The sequence below is a fragment of the Zootoca vivipara genome, chromosome 3 (genome assembly GCF_965207765.1).
Source record: "Zootoca vivipara chromosome 3, rZooViv2.hap1.1, whole genome shotgun sequence".
NCBI classification, from domain to species: Eukaryota; Metazoa; Chordata; class Lepidosauria; order Squamata; family Lacertidae; genus Zootoca; species Zootoca vivipara.
In genome coordinates this window covers 49,333,803-49,356,149 of record NC_142586.1, presented here as the reverse complement: position 1 = coordinate 49,356,149, position 22,347 = coordinate 49,333,803, and the positions used below count along the sequence as shown (strand labels likewise).

General features: G+C 41.3%; 1 protein-coding gene across 27 annotated transcripts in view; it reads left to right on the top strand.

Annotated features, from left to right (window-relative positions):
• Positions 1-22,347, top strand: part of FYN (FYN proto-oncogene, Src family tyrosine kinase) — a 120,099-nt gene that overhangs the window by 76,472 nt on the left and 21,280 nt on the right. For 15 of the 27 annotated variants that reach the window (XM_035109094.3, XM_035109105.3, XM_035109106.3 and 12 more), the window contains 6 exons: positions 8,044-8,301; positions 9,243-9,339; positions 12,473-12,571; positions 13,848-13,951; positions 15,168-15,317; positions 20,024-20,188. In XM_035109094.3, the coding sequence (XP_034964985.1) occupies positions 8,055-8,301; positions 9,243-9,339; positions 12,473-12,571; positions 13,848-13,951; positions 15,168-15,317; positions 20,024-20,188 (862 nt within the window). In that variant the 5' untranslated portion in view covers positions 8,044-8,054. Of the gene's footprint in view, positions 1-8,043; positions 8,302-9,242; positions 9,340-12,472; positions 12,572-13,847; positions 13,952-15,167; positions 15,318-20,023; positions 20,189-20,645; positions 20,802-22,347 lie in introns of all 27 variants that reach the window. The other 12 variants (XM_088667252.1, XM_088667251.1, XM_088667254.1 and 9 more) reach the window with 2 other exon arrangements.

Here is a 22,347-nt window from a genome sequence, read left to right as displayed (position 1 = left end):
TAAACGGTGTTTCCGTTTGCTGCTCTGGTTCGCCAGAAGCGGCTTTCTCTTACATACTAGGCCTGGGCGATATATCGATATATCGCCCAGGACCAGTATGAGGCGCCAATATAGCTTATTCCTCCTTCTGCATCTTTGAACTGCTCGACTGAGGAGTGTGCAGCTGCCCTTACCTCAGCCAAGCAGTTAAAGGAGCTCCCTGCCCAGGACTGGCTCCCGTGAGCCGACGGCGGAGTGGAGGCTCCGTGAAACTGCTCAGCTGGGGGGAGCACGGTTGGTGGTTGCCCGCTCACCCGTGAGCGGGGGGGGGGAGCGCCAGGGCTTTCTCAGCTGGGGAAGGGGAACCTTCCCGATTCCCAGCTGAACTGTGCAAACAAGCTGCGTTGTCCCAGCCCGTGAGCCCCTGGCTGAAACCGCCTCAGTTCCTGAGGTAACAAAAAAGTTACAAAATAGTATTAAAAAATAACAATCCTAGTGTTAGTATGAAAAATGTTGAAATAAAAATTTGTTTATCACTGAAGAAAGAGAGAATTAAAAGTATTGGGTAATAGATCCTAATTAAAGCAGGGCCTATCCCTTCCCAGTAAAGAAATCTGGCATTAGCAACACAGATGTTATACTACTGACACAATTAAACAGGCATACCTCCCACTTGGCACATTATGCTTTTTGCTTGGTTCTGGATCAGACCTTACACTTTGGCAAGTCACTTAATTTCTGCCTCATTTTCCCATCTCTATGCAGCAGAAAAGACCACATGACTTTGAGATCAGCATTTTCTTCTTCCTCTTCTCACTTTTCTTTTTTTATTTCCATCATGGAAAATAAGCAGGAAACATCACAGTATTGCCTGGAATGTTGTTTGCTGTTATACCTGTCTGGACTTCATCAAATATTAGTGATTTCAGATGCTTCTTCCCACTGGGTCAAGGAATAAAATACTTTGCATTAAAAATGGAATGAGGTCCCTGTGGATAGAAGGCAGAATTGACATGAATTTATCTTTCTGTAACATACCACTAGGATGCCTCTCTACATTCTGGGCTAAGCAGAAAATGATTGGAATATATATATTAAGAGTACACTCTGATTCAAAGGCATGATGAAGCAGGCAAGGCATTTATTTATCCAAGAGGAGTAGAAAGCCTGCAATACCTACGTACCTCTCTTTGTTTTCTCTGTGACTCATTTTTTATTAGAGAATTGGAGGGAGAGGGGGATGATATACAGAAAATAGGATGTGCAGACAATGGAATTGGAAACCTTATTTGGAATAAACTGCTCAGAATGTTTTAAAATATTGAACTAAAAAAGGATGCCTGATGCTGAGGGAATTGTGCCTTTAAAAATTATAACAGTGTGAGGAAATGATTTAGTCTGGGTAAAATAGTGAAGGCAGATAAATTATCACTCTAGTACTGCTGCTCTGGTTAGACTTGGAGCTCTGTGCAGATTTTAAAAAATCAAAAAGTAAAGATTAAAAAAAACACTTTAGAGGTCCATTTATTAATTTGCCTTTATTGGTCACCAGGCAGGTCAATGGCTTGTGTCTGGGTGCTCAAAGCCTTGCTTAAGCAAGTTGTGTCTGCCTTACTATTTCCATCTCTAAAATGGATAACAGTTATCTGCATACTTGGCAGGTTTTTGCTCACTTTTGCCATTTAATTCCTTAATGTGTTTTGCATTGTAGTTGAATGTGACTTAATGCGTAGTCAGCAACTGGGTATACCTGTTCAGTGTTCTGCTCTGCATTGCATTTGGAGTTCTAGTTTTGTGTTTCTATCTATGTTGTCTCTGTTAGGGGCTGTTATGTGTGAATGGAGCTACTCAGTAGCTGGAGAGTTATGAACATATGGAACAGCTGACAGTATAATTTACCCATGAACAGAATGTTTTATGTGGGCTTTTCCTTTAGGTGCCTGCTTTCACAACATTGCACAGATTACAGGAGGCGGGGTGGGTGTCTGGAAAGATTTGAGAATCACCTCTTTTGGAGGCACCAATACCCAATGAAAACAGCACAGTCTGTTTATTTGGCAGTTCTTGTCTCTTCCATGCAAAACTGATGACCACAGTGAGTGGGAGGAAAGCAAGGGCAAGAGTTTACAAAAATTTATTTAACGGTTTCTAGCCCATTTAGCAATATCAAAAGAGTCTTAAAAATTGCTTTTCCCCTTCTGAACCATTCTGCTTACGCAAGTTCCCAAATCAAAGCTGTATTTTTAATATTTTCATCTGTTATACACCTGCCATATTGTACACAACAACCCAAGTACATGAAGAATTGCAAGCATTTGAATAAATGGCACTGCATAAGCAACAGAATTACTGTCCCTTTAAGGAGGTGACTACTGGTATATAAGATTAAACTTCCATCCCCTAACCGAACCCTTGCCAATTACCCTGTCACTCTCCTTCCCCAGTTAACACACAACTTAATACATCTAGAGGACTTTACATGGAGACTCCAACGTGGTCTTCATTCTGGAGTCCTTCAGGCTGCTCACAGATTGCAGCCTTGGTCTTCAACCTTCAAGCATCAGGTTCACAACAACCAACTATTACTTACCCAGAGCTCTTTCTTGAGGCCTGTCATACAATTCTGTTCTCTTGTTAGCAGACCTTTTTCATCTCTTTGCCCCCAATATTATCAGCTCCTGGGTTGAATCTTCATTACCCTGTTCCACCTTGGTCTGGTAGTCGCATCAGGGCAATTCAAAAACACAGAGGAGAAGCTGAGGTCAAGCACAGTGATGCAAGCCAAGCATGGATGTGGTCCAATAGCAGGGACATGAGACAAAGCCAAAATTAAGCAGTCCAAAAGTAGGCAAAATTTCAAAAGCAAGGGGTTAGCAGCGGTCAGTCAGTGTAGGAGGCAGGAACAAGAAGTCAGGCTGAACAGAGTTAAGGGCCTGTGTTTTTCACAACTGGGAAGCTCACAGTAAGGGCTAATATAGCTTTTCTTTCCACCCCACCCCCCACCTAATTGCAGTTGCTGCTGTTTAGGGGTATTCAGAGAGCTCTTCCCTTTTGAGGAGTACCCTTCTTCATAAGAAGTTCCAGGGTTCATGACATGGGATCCTGCATGTTCCCCAAAGTCAATGGGAGGTTCAGTCCATCCTCCAAGGTGCCTGTGTCCAGTTCAGGGCTACACATGACAGACCTTTCAGATGCCTGCCTCTTAAGTCCAGCTCACTCAGGCCCCTTCCTAAATCTCACCCCTCCTTCAGCTCCAAGAGCTGCTCTACCCACCCAATACAAAACCTGGCCTTTTATTTACATCAGACAAGACCCACCATGCAGTCACTAAAATTTGGGTGAAATTCCATCCTCTTACTGACATGAGTCAATAAGACACAATAGACTGTCCACTAATTGACAAATTAAAACTGGCCACCCTTTTAATGACTGAGTCTCAGTGCAGCCAACAACCGTTTTACATGCATTCAATATGTGCGTGACACATAGCCACAAACATGTGCATGTCACCACAAACCTGGAGGTGACTAGAAAAAGTGCAAAAGTGGCCCTAAAAGAATGCAGAAAGGGCAAAAGCAGTGTGAAAGCAATCCCATAAGCCTTTGCAAGTGCAATCTCAGGAGCCCTTGCACTGACTGTTGAGTCCTGTGGAGAGTTGGAGCTTGGACAGGGCAGTTTGGAAGGAGTGATTGTGATGGAATTTGGTGGATTTTTGTTGTTTTCAAGGGTTTTCAAAGGTTTAGAGGGTGTTTTAGGCTTTTTCAATGGTGTTCCCAATATACACGGTTTCACTTAAACGTGTGGTGCCTCAGAACAAAACCCCAGCATAAAATGGTCGTTGCCCATATAAAGCCAGAAACCTCTCCAAGCAAACCCCACCCCCACCCCCACCCCCGATTCTAGACTGGAGTGACAATTTAACTGACACTATTCTGTCTTCTATTCTACCTTCAATACAATGTATTCCTCTAGCTTCCAGCAGGAACATGTCAGTCAAATGATCATCTTGTTTCAAATGACATAAGATACGTTTAATAAACTTTACATCAACAGAACAAAGCTTCTCAACAGCTGTGATAGCTCAGTCAGTAGAGCATGAGACTCTCAATCTGTTGGTCACATGGGTTTGAGCCCCACGTTGGGCAAAAGACTTCTGCACTGCAGGGGGCTTGGACTAGGTGACTCTCATGGTTCCTTCCAACTCACAGAATTAGATGAGCCTTTGATCCTAACTATCTATCCCTTCCACAGATATTCACTGTATGTTCATGCATAAGGATGACACTTGTGGCGTAATTTTATGCATGTTTTCTCTAAATCAAGTCCCACTGTGGGGCTTACTTATGGGATTCAGCCTTATAGTGGCTCTTATACATAACACCTCAGAAGTAAGCCCTATCGAGTTTAATGGAGCCCATTGGGGAATGTATAGTAGGTTCCCCACTTCTGATGTATAGTGTTGCGACTTCAATAACACATTGGTGAGTGTAGAATTGTTGATTCTGTACAATGAGCAATATTTTGAAAGGTAAATTTGTGCTCTATCACTTGAAGTTTCATTATTCCTGTAAACTTCGTTTAGCTTTCTTTAGAAAATTCCTAATACTGCTTTGGGAAAGTGGATCAAGATTAAGCTGCTGAAATTATGGTAACGGTAATGGCAAACTTTGAAACGGTCCTATGACCCAGCAATCCAAACATTTGAGGAAGAAATACATCATCCATTAGAACCATATTAAAATCTTGTTTACCGCTTGTGGTGTTGAACATAAATCTCCAAGGGGTCTGGCACAAATAGTTTCCAGATTTTGTTGAATGATATCATCACCGCTTGTCCTGAGCATGCATGTTTTCAGCGCTACCAAACCATGAATACCTCCATTCAGATCAGGTTTGAATTTGAGATGCTTTGTGATAACAGTGGAAAATAGATTCTTGCCCTCTGGTTGTTCAGAGCTGTGGTGCTACTGCTGAATGGAGGATGTATTTAAAAATATCTACAAAAACCCTGGAGTCCTTTTGAATCAAGTCCAGCAATGTGCTTGTACGTACTTCCTCCTGAAACTTAACTAGGCGGCTAATGATATCATCCATAGCTAGTGTCTTCAAGAAGGAATGGACAACTTTTCAAAGTCTTGGCTTGAAAAGAAACATGTAGGTTACACCCTCTGTCACATCTCACACAGTCCTGCAATCAAGCAGCTTTTATACGTGCACTGCCCAGGCACTGGAGCCAAGCTGAAGAGGACAATAGAAAGGGAAATGACCTCTCCATCAAACTTTTCTGCCTGCTCCTCCCCACCTCTCTCTCTCTCTCTCTCTTTCCTGGCATGTATTTTCTTAGAGAGAGAGAGAGAGAGGAGAAACTGACTAAAATATATTCATTAAAATATGTTGCGTTGATGTCACTGTTACCTCTTATAAAAATCTCTTTGTTTGGGTCGTCTTCTTTTTTACAGTTTGGAAGGCCTGTGTACCTATTCATTGCTGGCCTAGTTTTCTGTTATTTGTTTAGTTGGCCTGCATTTCTTGAATAGCTGCTTTCTTCCTTTTTCTTTCTCCCCCCCCCCCCTTTTTGGCACCTCGAAGGTAATAATTCACTTTTTTGTTGGCTCAGCATGTGAATAATACATTAGGGCCATATCCTCCCCTTCCTCTGTAATAAAGTATATCCTTGCTCAATTCAGATTGTGAAAATTGCTCAGATATCTATAAAGCACTATTAAATAGAGATGGGGGGCTAAACCTAGTGGAAGAGAAATTCCACATAAATTCATATGCCCAAATGTGGGTGCGGAGGTTTTTTTGTTTCATTTTGGAGGTTTGTTTTATTTTAGGATTCTGATCTCCAAAGCATATTCTGCCCTTTCCAATATGTGCAGTTTGAAATCACAGTGTGCAGCTATTCTCCAATCCTGTGTGGAGGCCTCTAGGAGCCAGTGTGCTATAGTTGGCCCCTGGAGATGCTTAGAGCACACACACACACCCGCAAGGCTGTATGTTGCATGATGCAAAATTGTGCCACATTTGTCCCCATTAGAATCATCTGGTGGGGTTGCATGGGGAGGGATAGAGGATTAAACCCACACCACACCATTTTTCCCATATAGCTCTTACATATGAGTGGTATATTCTTTTATATATATAATTTTTAAATTGAATTTTATAAAAAAAATGACAAAACATCCATGTTACATATAATATATATAAACCACTTGGCCATCCTGGCCTGAGACTTCCCTCCTCCTCAATTAATGGTTTTCCTAATTATGCTCTGATATTGCATGTTGTTGTTGTTGTTGTTGTTGTTACCCTTAAATCCAAATCTTAAATGCAACATTTAAACATCATATTGATAATAATTGATATCTCTACCCATACAAAACTTCTTGTAGCCCTACTAATGATGTCAAGTGTTTACAATTGACACTCAAATGCAATGTAAATTTATTCCAGTCTTTCAAAAAGGTCTGGTCCTGCTGGTTCCGAAATTTCCCGGTTAGTATCGCCAACTTGGCATAGTCCATTAACTTCATCTGCCGCTCTTCTTTTGTTGGGATCTCTTCCATGAGTGGTATATTCTGAATCATGCTGTGTGTGGAAAGTGAAGCAGTGTAAATGCTGAATGCAGCATGTATATGTATGTAGGAACTATACATGCAATAAACCAGCAGCTATTTCCAAGGTAACAGCCTCTACCATAAAAGTGCAACTATCTCAAAAAATGGCTGCCAGCTCCTTGGCTATATTGAGGGTGAGCAGCTGCCATTGCCATCCCAAAGTGTAGTAGAGAATAGGTGAATTGTGGTGTGAGCAGGAGGACTATTGGAGTAGCCATGGGATCCAGAGAGAGAGAGAGAGAGAGAGAGAGAGAGAGAGAGAGAGAGAGAGAATCTGCTGAGGATGGTCAGAACCTTGAGCTGACACTTGGTGTGGGGTTAGGGTTTGCCCAGGTCAGGCAACTAGAGCATGAGTAAATCTCTTGTCAAAGCAAATACAACAAACAGAAGAGCTTGGTGGCCTTTTCTACTTGCAGCTTGCTCAGTGTTGGGGAATTTTTTTAATGGGGTGGGAGAAATTGAGACTATAGAATCAGAAATCAAATGCACAGTGGTTCATGAGCAATATTTTCCACAGTGGTAATGTGAAGTGACTTCAGAAAGGATGTGAGATGACTTCAGAAAGCCAACACAATTTTAAAGGCACTTTAACATCAATTAAACGCGGGTGGCACTGTGGGTTAAACCACAGAGCCTAGGGCTTGCCAGTCAGAAGGTCGTCGGTTCGAATCCCCGCGACGGGGTGAGCTCCCATTGCTCGGTCCCAGCTCCTGCCAACCTAGCAGTTCGAAAGCACGTCAAAGTGCAAGTAGATAAATAGGTACCGCTACAGCGGGAAGGTAAACGGTGTTTCCATGTGTTGCTCTGGTTCGCCAGAAGTGGCTTTGTCATGCTGACCACATGACCTGGAAGCTGTACGCCGGCTCCTTTGGCCAATAACGCGAGATGAGCACCACAACCCCAGAGTCAGTCATGACTGGACCTAATGGTCAGGGGCCCCTTTACCTTTTAACGTCAATACTTTGTAACAGGAGAACTACAGAAGAGATACCTATGAGATCGGTTAACAAGAGGCTAAAATCATTGGGTGCAAAGATGTTTTTTTATGAATTGTAGGAGACTTTATCCTGTGTTGGTCCATAGTCTGTCTTTTTGCTGTTCACATCACAGCAAACAAAGGACTGGCATAAGCCATGTTTGAATCACACTTTGGAAATGCAAAAAGGGGGACATTGCCTTGTAAAGGAAACTTCTTTACTGCCCACCCATGTTTCTCAGTTGGAGCACAAACACCAAATGGAAGGTCCAAGAAGTTGCTTTCTAGACATGTCCCAGAAAAGAGATATGTCACCTCTAGCGTGCTTGATACTGATTTATCCCGAAAATAATTCTGCATTTGCTGATTGGTAGAATTAACTGTTTATGTGTCATATCATGTTGATAAAGTATATCAAACATCAAAATGAAAGCAGTTTTTGTTTGTTTGTTTGTTTGTTTACTGCAGGATTTTAGATAATGGGCTGTGTGCAATGTAAGGATAAAGAAGCAACAAAACTGACAGATGAGAGAGATGGCAGTTTAAACCAGAGTTCAGGTTTTCGCTATGGAACAGATCCCACCCCTCAACATTACCCAAATTTTGGTGTGACTTCAATTCCAAACTACAACAACTTCCCCACAGCCGGTGGACAGGGGCTGACCGTCTTCGGTGGTGTAAATTCCTCATCACATACGGGCACACTGCGAACAAGAGGAGGCACAGGTATATAATTTAGAATAACTTAATCTTTTTTCAAAGCATATTAGGTTTCTTCAGTACAAAAAAAATCAGTTTTTATTGAGGATCATTTGCATTCTTGCAACACCCATCTCTGATCTGAAGACATGAAATGATTCTTGCTCATATGGGACACAATTAACAATATAATAATAATTCACAATGTAAGCAGAGCACAAAAATGGAGGCCTGCATAAAGTCAGATATGACTTTGGGTATAATATATTCTTTGTCTCCATTCCCCCTTCACTGTCTCACACAGTGCACACAGAGCCCCCTCACGCTGCTCATTCTCAGCACTCACGTATATACACTTCTTGCACTCATAATTTACATGCTGCTCTCATACTTATGCAACATTCATACTTGCAGTCTGTAACAGGTGACCTTGTGATTCACATTGCCTACTGCTGTTTGTGCTGAAGTCTTTTCCACAGAGTACATGGCCAGAACTCTTACAGGCAATAACACTTGCAGCCAGAGCTCTTACAGGCAATAGCTACACAGATTTCAAAGTCTCTATCCTATCTTTACCTCATTTAAATAAATAATAAAATTTTGTTGAGTGCACATGCAATCCAGTGTGGCATGATGGTTGAGAGACTGAAATGTGAATTCCCTCATTCAGATATCACCTGTATGACCCATGAACTCAACAGGTGGCCTTTGGAAAGCCACTGCTATCTCTTCCTTAGACACACACCCCTTATCTGCAGTACAGGAATAATTATAGTCCTCTGTCTTGCACAGGTTTTTGGTTTTTGGTTTGCAAAGATAATACTTCGTGAAGTAGGTGGAACAAAAAACAATTTTAAAACCAAATTCTGTGTTGTTATTTTTTTAAGGCAGAATTTATTGGCCATCTATTTTCCCCTACCCTTATCATGCCGTAGCAAATTTGTAAACTGCCGTTTTATGTCTCTTAGGTGTAACTCTTTTTGTGGCTCTGTATGATTATGAAGCAAGAACAGAAGATGATTTAAGTTTTCATAAAGGAGAAAAATTTCAGATACTAAACAGCTCGTAAGTTTTATGTTACCGCATGACTTTATTAATATTTGTTGAGTGATTTGTACCTTCAGCAGCACTCCCAAAAGATGCACAGGAATGGCTTTAAAGGTGATTAAGACAAATTCATGGAGGATAAAGATACTAAAGGCTACTAGCCATGATGGTTGTGTACATCGTCCAGTACTGGAGGCAGAATAATTCCTAATACAGTCATACCTTGGTTTTCGAACAGCTTAGTTCTGAACGCTGCAAACCTGGAAGTGACTGTTCTGGTTTGCGAACTATTTTTGGAAGCCAAACATCTGACAGGGCTTCCATGGCTTCCGATTGGCTGCAGGAGCTTCCTGCAGCCAATCAGAAGCCACACTTTGGTTTCTGAACATTTTGGAAGTCAAATGGACTCCTGGAACAGATTCTGTTTGACTTCCAAGGTACGACTGTACCAGTTTCTGGTAATCACAAGTGGCGAGAATACTGCTGCTCTCATGTCCTGCTTGTGAGCTTCCTATAAGCATCTGCTTGGCTACTGAGAGAGCAGCCTTTTCTGATTCAGCAGAGTTCTTATGTGAAATCTTAACACTCAGAGCAACTTCTGCTCCTGGTGCAAGTGGACATGAGAAGCACACCATCAGTTGCTGTAAGCTAAACAGCTTGAGGAAGAGACGCAGGATACTTTAGACAGTCCAGCTTCTCACCTGTCCGAAACCCTTGGCTTATTGGTTTCCACTCACTCACTAAAGGATCCACTGTGTCCTACCTTTCATGATCACAGCTAAATACTGAACTGGATTTTAGTCCTTGAATCTGAAAGATGGAATAAATTAATTAGCAATGGAAATATGACCTTTTATAAGTCAGTGCTTATACTGATGCAGTTTGCAGAATGTTTATTTCAGACCATGCTTGTACATTCTTCTGGTTTGGATAAGTTTTTTAAACAACACATTTAAACAATATTAAGAGCATTATGAGGTAGTGACCATCTTCCTGGATTTTTGTAGCAGAACATAGAGCCAAGTAAATTTTTGCAGTCATTGCACAAACTGTCACCAAATATCTTTGGTCTGCATGACATGGTATGCCACAGTAGGAAATAACTACAGTAAACCATAATAAGCCGTGTTTATTTCTTACTGTAGTTTACCGTGATGTGCAAACCAAAGCTATTATTATTATTATTATTATTATTATTATTATTATTAATTTCTACCCCGCCCATATGGCTGGGTTTCCCCAGTCACTCTGGGCGGCTTTCAACAGAACATTAAAAACAGAAGAAAACTTCAAACATTAAAATCTTCCCCAAACAGGGCAGCCTTCAGATGTCTTCTAAAAGTCAGATAGTTGTTTATTTCCTTGAAATCTGATTAGAGGGCATTCCACAGGGTGGGCACGAAAAGGCCCTCTGTCTGGTTCCCTTTAACCTCACTTCTGTCAGTGAGGGAACCGCCAGAAGGCCCTAGGCGCTGGACCTTAGTGTCTGGGCTGAACAATAGGGGTGTTTAGTTATAGTACTGTATTTAGTTATAGTTTTCCATTTATTGCAAATAAATTATTGTGATGTATGGAAGAGTGAAGTTTAAAGAGGAGATAATTTCAAGGAATATTTCATTATTCTGCCTACCTGAACAGCTTTTATGCACATGAAAGCACAGTCACTTGGGCCATGATTTATAAATGAAAACACACTTTTCTTTTAAATTGGCAGTGGAAAAAACCGACAAAATATTTACATTATACACTTTCCTTTATGCTTCAAAATGCTCCTGCTGCAAGCCTAAGAAAGTAATGCTTGAATAATAAACAAATCCATTACAAATTCTTAACTGCAATGGGTGAGTTTCAGGTCCTCTGCTGTCAAGAATCTTGGGGCACAGCAAAAAGTGTGTGTGTGTGTGTGTGTGTGTGTGTGTGTTTAGGCATTCTGCTCTAGTGTAAATGCTACCTGCAAAGAGGATGAGTACAGATTTGCTTACTTAGCTCTTCCCCTACCCCATCGCTGTCTCCATCCCCCCTCCACAAGTTGGAGGGAGAAGTGTGAGGTGGGAAGCTGCCTCCTACTTGTGGCGACTCCCCACCTTAGATAATCGTATTCCAGATTGTGGAGAGTGACAGAGATAGCAATGCAGGAGCAGAGCTTAGCATGCTTGTCCTTGCCTGCCCTCATATAAGCTTTATGCCAACCAATACACTGAACACATCATTGCTTTCATAAACATAAACATGCTGGGGGAAAATTGCCCCAATGCCATGTTTTCATGCCACAGAATTTCCCATTTACTCTGCATCCAGGGCACTCCTTACCACTGGTTTGGGAGGGGGGATACACACAAAATTAACAATAATCCACACCTATCCTCTTAACTGTCCTGTCATGGTTTTTCCTGAAATACCACAATTTGATGCGTTTCTCCCTCCGATACCAGCTTTATCCAAGTTACAGGGAGGGGGAGACTTAGTGGTTTAAGCCGGTAAAGTGTATGCAGCCTCTTTCTCACATTCCTGTTCCAGAGTCCTGCCCACTCACATGCCTCTAAAGCAGGGGTGGGAAGCTTGTGCCTCTCCTGATGGTGTTGGACTATAACTCCCGCCACCCCTGACCATTCAGTGACCATGCTGACTGGGGCAGATGCGACAAAATCTGGAGGAGGCACGGGTCCCCCATCCCTGTTCTAAACCCTCTTACAAGGCACTTCAGGGGGCTGCCATTAGGGAAAGTCCCTGGTGTAGATGTGTATACTTTAGAGCTTCTGAAGCTGCTCATACTGGCACATTCATTAACAGAGAGACAAACTGTACAAGATGCAGCAATCCAAAACAATCCCTTCCTCTATTTTGCTTGGAAAAGCTTATCCCCCTATTAAACGACACCAGCCACAGTGTTTATGGGTGTGATAAAATATCTCCATCTAGTGGAATTTCTAGGCAGCGGTAGCAAAATAAAACCCAATAAATAGTTTCAATACACATTTGACTCTTCTGTCACTTTTCTGACTCTTTCTGTCCTGTTCCTTTAATTCTCTCTTTTTATGCATAATGAACTCCGTAATGAAGGGTGTCTAATTAAGTCGATAAGAGTTTATGGTAAGTAGCTTTAAATTCAGAGTGGGAATTCTCTTACTGTTTTTTTCCTCTTGTTTTTCAGGGAAGGAGACTGGTGGGAAGCCCGTTCTTTGACTACAGGAGAAACTGGCTACATTCCCAGTAATTATGTGGCTCCAGTTGACTCCATCCAAGCAGAGGAGTATGCTTTTTTAATTTTATGGAAACTGTTTAAAGCTGTGCTTAAAGAAAGTGCAAAAGATTTTATGTGTGATTGATTGGGGTGATTTTCAAATTTCACATTGGTTTCCTTCTTCAGCTCAGTGATAAATAATTGGGTAAATTAGTGGAAGGGGGGGAAACTAAACTCATTCTCATTAGGTCAAAGCTTGAGCACCCGAAATTTCTTGGCCTGAGTGTCCTTCATGTTACAGTTGGTATGTCAGTACAGAAGACAAATTGTATAAATTTTGCAAAGCCAGTTCACTATAGATAAATGTGTAATAATTGCAAACTGAACAAACTTTTTATAATTGTGGCTACACTATTTAAATGTAAATGCTATGGGAAATTTTTGCTGCATTTTTTGTTCAAGGGCTATTGAAGTTGAAAATTTAAATCTTAAACATGCATATTTAGTCAATGGTTTCTAGATCTGCCAGTATAAGTGGTTCAGTTTGGAAACTATTTTGACTATCCTTCTGTTCTGCATTGTGCATTTCAAATAAATGTCAGGGGTCAGGTCCTGGCAGTTGTCACCACAGGTACAAGTTGTTCATATTGGCACGAGTCATGCATCATGCTAAGCCAAACCATGGCTTTGTGTGAATGCATGAGTGTACAGCCTCTCAGAGAGATCAATTACTTTTCTTTCCCTGCACTGCACAAAGCTAAGACATGGCTTGGCTTAGTATGTTGCCTGAAGTCAGCTCATGGTTTAGCTCTTTCATAAGCCATAGAGGAAACCTTGGTTACAGCTCATGGTTAGTCTGAATAGAGCTAAATCATGAGCCCAGGTTCAGACCACTGGATAAGCCATGACTTAGACGCAAAACCATCAGAGAGGATCAAATTGGGCCATGAACTCTCCTCAGAGAGCCTGCTTCAAACTAAACTGGGGTAGGCAACCTTCAGCCTGCTCCCTATAAGTCCTAGCAAACATGGATAATGGCTAGGAGATGAGAGTTGTAGTTTGGCAACATCTGGAGGGTCATAAGTTCCCCACACCTCCATTATATCATGATTTGACTTTTCATGAGGTGAACCATACTTTTGACTGCTACTGCAGTTGTCCTTTTCCATCTTCTGCTTCCATAAGAGTCCTGTACCATTTACTATCCATAACAGGTTTTCAGGTTGTATTTTCAGGGCACAAGATCCTCACAAATCACCCTTAAATAACCTCCTGTTTGTACAAATTAAATAATATTGCTCAGCATTCTATTTAAAATGAAATTTTCTTTCTTGGTGTTTGGTAGATGGTACTTTGGCAAACTTGGACGAAAGGATGCTGAGAGGCAGCTGCTAACATTTGGAAATCCTCGAGGAACTTTTCTGATTCGTGAGAGTGAAACCACCAAAGGTAGTGTGGCCAGTATTTTAATTCTTAAGTAAACCCGGGGGGGGGGGAGGATGGATGCTTACAAAGCGTTGAGCCGATAACAAGTGGAACCTAATCTATCATACATACATTGATTTTTTTTGTGTGTGTGTGACCTATGAGTGTCAATGTTGAGTTTACCAGTATTTGGTATTGAATAATCATCATATCTAAAACATTACTTCTGTAGTGCCTTTCCTAAATTATCTGAGTATAGAAAAGCAACTGCAGGGTTAAGGGGTGACTTCTCCAACTTTTGCTGCATGCTTGTGGAATTTTGCAAAGAATTTCGGAAAAAGAAATTCATATTTGACTCAATAAATAGCAAATCACTGTTTGAAATTGTTTAAGAATTTGATCAAGTGTATCAATATAATACAGTATATATTTCAAAGAAGGGGAGGAGGCAGGTTGAAGATGAAGGGATCCTATTCACATAGATAGCATTTATAGTATGATTTCCTTTTAGTTTTGCTTAAGCCATCACTTAAAGCATGCCCTGGACATGAGTTTTTAACTGTCATGCAATTCAAAACAGTCAAGCAATTCTTGATTTAAAAAACAAAACTATATAGGTGTTATAATTGTTGTTCAGAGCTGACCACAATATAGAGGTATCACTTATCTTAAAATACTGAAAGTTGTAGCTGTAAATTTGTATATCCAGCAAGGTCTTCTTTTAGCATATATGATGCCTTAATTATGCCTTAATTGCACGGGTGGTGATGTGGGTTAAACCACAGAGCCTAGGGCTTGCCGATCAGAAGGTCGGCGGTTCGAATCCCCACGACAGGATGAGCTCCTGTTGCTTGGTCCCAGCTCCTGTCAACCTAGCAGTTCAAAAGCATGTCAGAGTTAAGTAGATAAATAGGTACTGCTACAGTGGGAAGGTAAACGGCGTTTCCGTGTGTTGCTCTGGTTCGCCAGAAGCGGCTTTGTCATGCTGGCCACATGACTTGGAAGCTGTACAATGGCTCCTTCGGCCAATAACGTGAGATGAGCGCCGCAACCCCAGAGTCGGTCATGACAGGACCTAATGGTCAGGGGTTCCTATACCTTAACCTTAATTACAGTGTGTGGTCCTTTTTTCCTTTGGACTGTAATATGTTATCAAAAGAATTTAAATTACGTTTAGTTTGAATTAAGACTATTTCCTTTACTTCTGACTATATGTAGTTTTTTAAAACTTGTTTAATAGGTGCCTATTCATTGTCTATTCGTGACTGGGACGATATGAAAGGAGATCATGTCAAACATTATAAAATTCGCAAACTTGACAATGGAGGATATTACATTACAACCAGGGCACAGTTTGAAACTCTTCAACAGCTTGTTCAGCATTATTCAGGTAATTTTGCAGATAAATGTTTGGTATATATTCTCAGTTCCTATAAGATATCAATAGTGTACGATATATAGAACTTTTTTCTTTATAAAATATTAATGAATTATTCGTTCATTCAATAATTTCGATATTATTCAGCATGAGGTCCCAGAGCAGGTTGCAACAATAGAATATGCAATTATAACAAACAGATAAAATTGCAAAACACATTAAACTGTTCCAAATGTAACACAGCAATATCTGATGAGAGAAAATAAACAGTTTCCTTAAAAAAACCAAGAAAATAAAAGCAGCTTTGCACTACATAAGCAATGTTCTTCATTAATTACACTGCTAGAGTACAAAACCACAAAGAAACTATTGGGAACATTGACTGGATAATTCTTGCTAGCTATGCAGCATATAAGTATTTTTTCTTTCTTTGATGCTGTCCAATGTTGTGCAACCAGACTTCTGCTTGTACAAAAAGGCTTCACTTACCTTTCCCCCATCCTACACCCCCTAAGTGCCCCCCAAATCATTTTTAAAGGCAGCCCCATATAATTTATTGCAGTAATCCAAACAAGAGGTTGCCAGAGTATGAATAACTGTAGTAAGGCTGTTTCTGTCCAGATAGTACTGTACATTATAGTTAACATGCATGTTTTATTACATTGATTTTCATATATCTTTAGTAATAATCCACACTTTGCATTGTAGCACAACTGTGAAATAGTTAGAAATGTGTGTCTGTATAATTTGCTTAATCCTTTAAAATAGTTTCCTCACACTTTTATGTTGTGTATGTTGTTTCAAATGTGCATACACACACACACACACACACACACACACACACACACACCTTTAAATATTCTGCAAAGTTCTTGTCTTCAAGATGTTTCCTACAATTATTTTTAAGTAAATTTATTCATAACTATATTTAAAATTGCTCATTCTAGTCTAGGATATCATAACTATAATGGTGCCTAAGATTGCTCGATCTTTAAATTGTTTCATAAACTGTAGGGGGAGGGGGAATCTGTTTGGGATTATTGCTGCATCATTTTATTTCTGTTTGTAATATTACTCAGAGCTTCTCTGAAAAGAAAATCTGACCTTCTATTTCTGCTTGGCCTAAAGGTTATGCTAACTAGAGGAGTGCTGACAATTTATGCTTCAACTATTTCTTAATATTAATCCTACGTCTAATTCTCATACATTGCCTCCCTGTTTTGCATTGCACCAAAGCCCTCAATCTTGCTTCTTAGATCTATTTATTCTATCCCTATACACATTCAGACTTTCATATGCTAATACTTTCTGGTTTCTAGTCTCAGCTCTTCTATTGATGTAGTGCTGGAAATGTTATCTTTGACCGATTTTTTGCCATTGGTAGGAAAATATGTGGCTGCAAAGACATTGGCTTCAGCCTAGAAATTTGGGTGGCTGTTTCAAATCAAGGTGTGATGGCTGGTGAGATAGAATGGAAAGCAGTAAATTGCCACCACTGAACAGAAACTGAGAGGGTGGGATGTCTGGGGTAGCCAGTTTTGTTTTGTTTTCTAGGTACAGGGCTTCTTAAACTTTTAATACTTGTGTAGAAGAAGGAATTTCAGCAGATTTAGATGGTCATGCAAGCCACATCTATTGAAATTCCTTCTATCCCGGGAAGCTGCTTAAACTTAAAGGTGGGCCTGTTTGAGGGTATTTGAAGCAGGGCGAAGCTTCTCCCTGCGGTGTGCAGCTGTGCTGCTGATGAATGGCCAGCATCAGTCTCTTTGGGTGTGGTCAATTACATTTGCCAGCAGTGTATCTGCATGGTCGCTGCATGAGCCACTGCCTGTCTCTGCTGCCCACTCATAAGGGTGCAGGCCTCCCCTCCCTGTCAGTGGCAGCTATTTGCTGCTTTCTACTCCACCTCACCAGCCACTGCCAGTTATGGCTGTCCGCTCTTTTCCTCTACAGCTCCTAGCTATGTGTTCTGTCCCAATACTCCTTCCTCTTTTAGACTTCGCCACCCCCCTGGCCTTCTCCTATGAAGGTCACAAACAAACAAAATACAAAAAAACTGCCTCAAGCTATGGTTTTGTTTCCATTAGGAACATAATTGGCCATGTTGCAAATTCTAATAGTGTTAGGAAAGCAGTCTTGAAAATTCTGGTGCCTAGATTTGAGGTAGCTCGTAAACAAATTGCAAGATCCTCCACACATATCCTGGCACTACACCATCCTGAATTGTCTATTAATTGCCCAAGCTCCACCATTTCTCCCTTTTCTTCTCCTTACCTGCAAAAGTTTGCTGCATCTGTTCCATGTTTATTTCAGAAAACCCCATTTAAAAGATTTACAAACTCTAGGTCAGGCTCCTGTGTATTATGATAGAGGTATAACATGTACCTATCAGCTCCAAAGAACAAACTTGATTGTATTAATAGCCATTAATTGATTTTTTTTCTGATACCCATGTATTTCTGCAGTCATGGGTGAAAAGAAAAACGTTTATGTATCATTTATTTATAATCTGCTCTTCAACCAGGTCCCAGGGCAGACATACACAAACCTAAGCAAGAATTCAGCAATAAAATTAAAACAGCATAAAACAAAATGCAGATTTCAATTTCAGATAGAACCAGCAGCAACAGCAGAAATTCAAATGCCTGATACACTGCAAAAACCTGGCCAAAAAGGTGCATCTTCACCTGCCACCAAACGGTTATCAATGTCATAATGAGGCACACCTCAGATGGGAGGTCATTTCAACAGAGAGGGTCCCTAGAGAAAGTCTACCCACAAACTCCTGTCCCATGAATCTCATTATGCTTTGGGACCATAAGCAGTGCTTATCCTACTGATCTTAAAACTGTAGCAAGTTGGATGAGAGAAGGCCTTCTTTCACATAGTTGGGGCTTAGATCATTTTGGGCCATATTAGTTTTAAATCAATGCCAGCTTTAAAAATAAAATAAAAACAAGGCACCACAAACTTGCTTCTGGGCATTTGTTTCCCCATGTCCCTTATTCCTAAAGCACCAATTATGACAAGTAAATCATATATATTTACCCAGTAGTGCACAATCCAGTAGCCAGTACTGCATTTAAATCTTAGATAAAGCCATCCAGGAGATACTGCAGCCCATCAAATAGCTGTTTTTTTTAAACAATCCTACAGTTTAAATGTCCTCTTCCTGCTTTTCAATATTTGTCCTCACTACTTGTGTTAATTCCTGACTTGGAGCCTCTTAGCACATTGTAAGAAAGAAGCAAAAAATAATAAAAAGTAACACTACAAGGAAGCAGTTGGGGCAGATACTACTGGGAGTGGGTGGTGTTGCGGTCTAAACCACTGAGCCTCTTGGGCTTGCTGATCAGAAGGTCGGGGGTTTGAATCTGCACAATTGGGTGAGCTCCCATTGCTCTGTCCCAGCTCCTGTCAAACTAGCAGTTCTACTTGCACGCCAGTGCAAGTAGATAAATAGGTACCGCTGTGGCAGGAAGGTAAACAGTGTTTCCGTGTGCTCTGGCTTCCATCATGGTCCTCCATGAACCAGAAGCGGTTTAGTCATGCTGACCACATGACCCGGAAAGCTGTCTGTGGACAAAAGCCAGCTCCCTTTGCCTGAAAAGCAAGATGAGCACTACAACCCCATAGTCACCTTTGACTGGACTTAACTGTCCAGGGGTCCTTTAGTTTAGTTTAGCTTATCTTAGTTTAGCTTATTTTAGCTTAGTTTAGCTTAGCTTAGTTTACTGAGGTGATAACTTTACAATCAGTCCATCTGTGATTGTCTGTGTACAGACAGGGAGCTGATTTGCAGGGCATGCTAAGCCAAACCATGGTTTGGCGAGACTGCCTGAACACGCAGGTTCCTGGAATGGAGCTCCCAGCCATTTTGCTCCTCCCTGGTCCCTTTTGCTGCTATGCTAAGCTGAGCCAAGTTTTAGAATCAGGACAGGGCAAAGTGGCTGCAAGCTCATCTTCAGGAGCTCACACATTTGTGTGGACTTGCTAAGCTAAAGTTATTTTCGCAGCCTCACCTGCCCCACATGCTTCCTTGTAGCTCAAAAAATTCTGCAGACTTTTGTCATGCCAACCATTCTAAAGATCAACATTACTGTGAAAATACATTCATGGTGACATTCAAATACAAAATGATGTAACATGTATGGCATCCATTCATGGCCTCCTTGGCTTGGGGTAGGGAAAGGAAACACAAATCTCATCAGCATGTGCTTCTTCTTTCAATGCAAACCACAATCTGTAACTTAAAACACTTTTTATTATAAAAAGTAAGATTCTCATAAAGGTAATAAAGTTAGACTGAGGTGTGAGGATTTTTACTTTATGTGCTGCTTTGTTTTTTTAACTTGTTAAATAATTTGAAATTTTAACGAATAAATAATTTATCAAGTCATACAGTATTAAATGAATATCTTTAACTGCATTATGCCAGTTTCCCATAAATGCAGGATGTTGCAGTAATAGGAAGAAACTAAGAGATGATTTATCCACTCCTTATGCCAAACAAATAATGGGATTAATAAATGCCCTTGAGTGAATATTTCAAAAGTGAATGTTTTAAGTGTACAGTTTGTTTATCTTCGAGCTTTTGGGGGAGAATGCAACTAACAAATGATGTAACTTGTTTACTAGCATTGTTTTTCTTGCTTCCTGTGTATGTTTCATGTTTCTTACTCTTTTCTTTTCCCTCTGCTTCACTTCTGCTTCATCAGAGAGAGCTGCAGGTCTTTGCTGCCGCTTAGTAGTCCCTTGTCATAAAGGAATGCCAAGGCTTACTGATCTGTCTGTCAAAACCAAAGATGTCTGGGAAATTCCACGAGAGTCACTACAGTTGATCAAGAGACTGGGAAATGGGCAGTTTGGGGAAGTATGGATGGGTATGCAGAGAAAATACATATCTATATATATCCCATAGTCTCCCAACTTTTGGGGGCAAGAATGGAAGATGGAATGTGGAAGCAAAATGAGCCGTGACCAGCAACATCAAAGAGCAGATGTCTTCAATTACTTAGGATAACATGCTTCTGACTTTGAAAACCTTTCATTCTGAGCACTGAGTAATTTATAGATGATGAAGAAGAAGAAAGAAAGAAAGAAAGATGATCTCATATGCTCTCCTGGCTCTATATGTCAGGTTTGACAAACTACCTTCAGCTTAAGAATCAAGCCTTACGCACTCTAATCTGTTAATTATGTAAAGGTTGTGATGAGCCTTCTACCTCGAAATTAAGTGAGCATTGGCACTGAAGGACAAAACCACCTTCCATCTTTCTCTGTGCATGTAATAACTGTGTGGATTATAAGTATTTCTTTTATTAATTTCCTTCCCTGTAGAAAAAGCTGATGGTTTATGTTTTAACTTAACTGTGATTGCATCGAATTGCACTCCACAAACTGTCGGATTGGCTAAGGATGCATGGGAAGTGGCACGAGATTCATTGTTTCTGGAAAAGAAGCTGGGTCAGGGCTGTTTCGCTGAAGTGTGGAGTGGTAAGGCAGCGGAAACTGTTCTGTTTGGGATAGATAACTTTAAAAACCATCATAAATAAAACCCTGTCTGTTTCAAAATCAGAAAGCTATCATTAAACCAAGTGAAATAAATCTAGCACCTAAATCTAAAGTTAGTACCACCTAAATCTAAATTTTTAATATGGTCTCTAGATGCCTAGTCTGTCAACTTGCTACCTATGCAAGTCCACATGGGCTTTGAGCAGACCACACCAAGTGCTGCCTTTGTGCAATGTCACAAACTGCAACACTGACATTGCAGAAATTTATTTTAGCACTGCAGGCAGATAATACAGTACATATCCTTTGTATTTGGTTGGATACAGCCCTTTGTACCAGTTCCCAAGTTTCAGCATTTGTTAACTGGTCCCAGAAATGAAATCAAGATTGGGGCTATGCAAATATGTACTGACTAGTTTGTCAATAGTTCCTATTGAGTTCTATGAAACAAAGTAAATGACCTATAATTTGAAATACATCTGAAAAGGGACAAAATCTGATCCAGATTTCAGAGTACCCAGGGTCAGGCAGGATGGGGCTGTTTGAAGCTCGCCGAAGGGTTGTCCCCAAATTCAATTTTCCACATATATATGTGTGGCTACCACATGTCAATGGGAAAAAGTAAAGCACTACACTAGGAGACATCATTGTAGTGATGAAAAAAACCTTCACTCTGTCCTGTAGTGGTCAGCGGAGTAGGACATCTTTGCTTACCTGACCTGTCACCTGCATTGCTGCAGCTTGCTACGGAGGAGGGGTGAGATGGCAATGAGCTAATTAAACACACTGGTGGGAGCAGGAGATTGGTTCTGCTCATGCATTTGCACCACATGGACCTTTCTACCACCTCACGTCTCACCCTGCCGATAAGCCACAGCGATACCAGTGACAGGAGGTCAAATAGTCATGATCAGGGCCGGTGTGTCCATTCATGCGAACTAGGCAGTTGCCTAGGGCATGAAAATTGAGGGGCTGCAGCAAGCGAGCGGTGGCGGTGGCAGCACCCATAGCTGAAGCCTTCAGCTATGGGCGCTGCTGCTGCCGCCGCCGCTTGCTCACTGCAGCCGCCGCTGAGGAGATCACAGCATCCCCTCCATAGGCGGGAGGAGCGCAAGCCAAAAGGAGAGCTCAGCGCCTTCAGCTATGGGCACTGCTGCTGCCACCATCGCTCGCTCGCTGCAGCCGCCGCTGAGCTCACAGCATCCCCTCCATAGGCGGGAGGGCGCTGAGCTCTCCTTTTGGCTTGCGCTCCTCCCGCCTATGGAGGGGGCACAGGGGCGTCAGCGGCATTGTGCGTGGGGCATGACGCATGCATCATGAAGCATGCACCGGGGGGGCGCCAGAAGGTGATTTTGCCTAGGGCGCAAAAAGCCCTAGCACCAGCCCTGGTCATGATGCCTTGCCAGTGACTACTGCCTCAGTTCCTATCAAACCTGTTCCTGGTTTCAAATATGTAGCTAAGCAACCCTGGGGGTTGGAGTTGCATGAAGACTTCCCTATTCTGCAGAATACGTGAGAACAAGTTGCT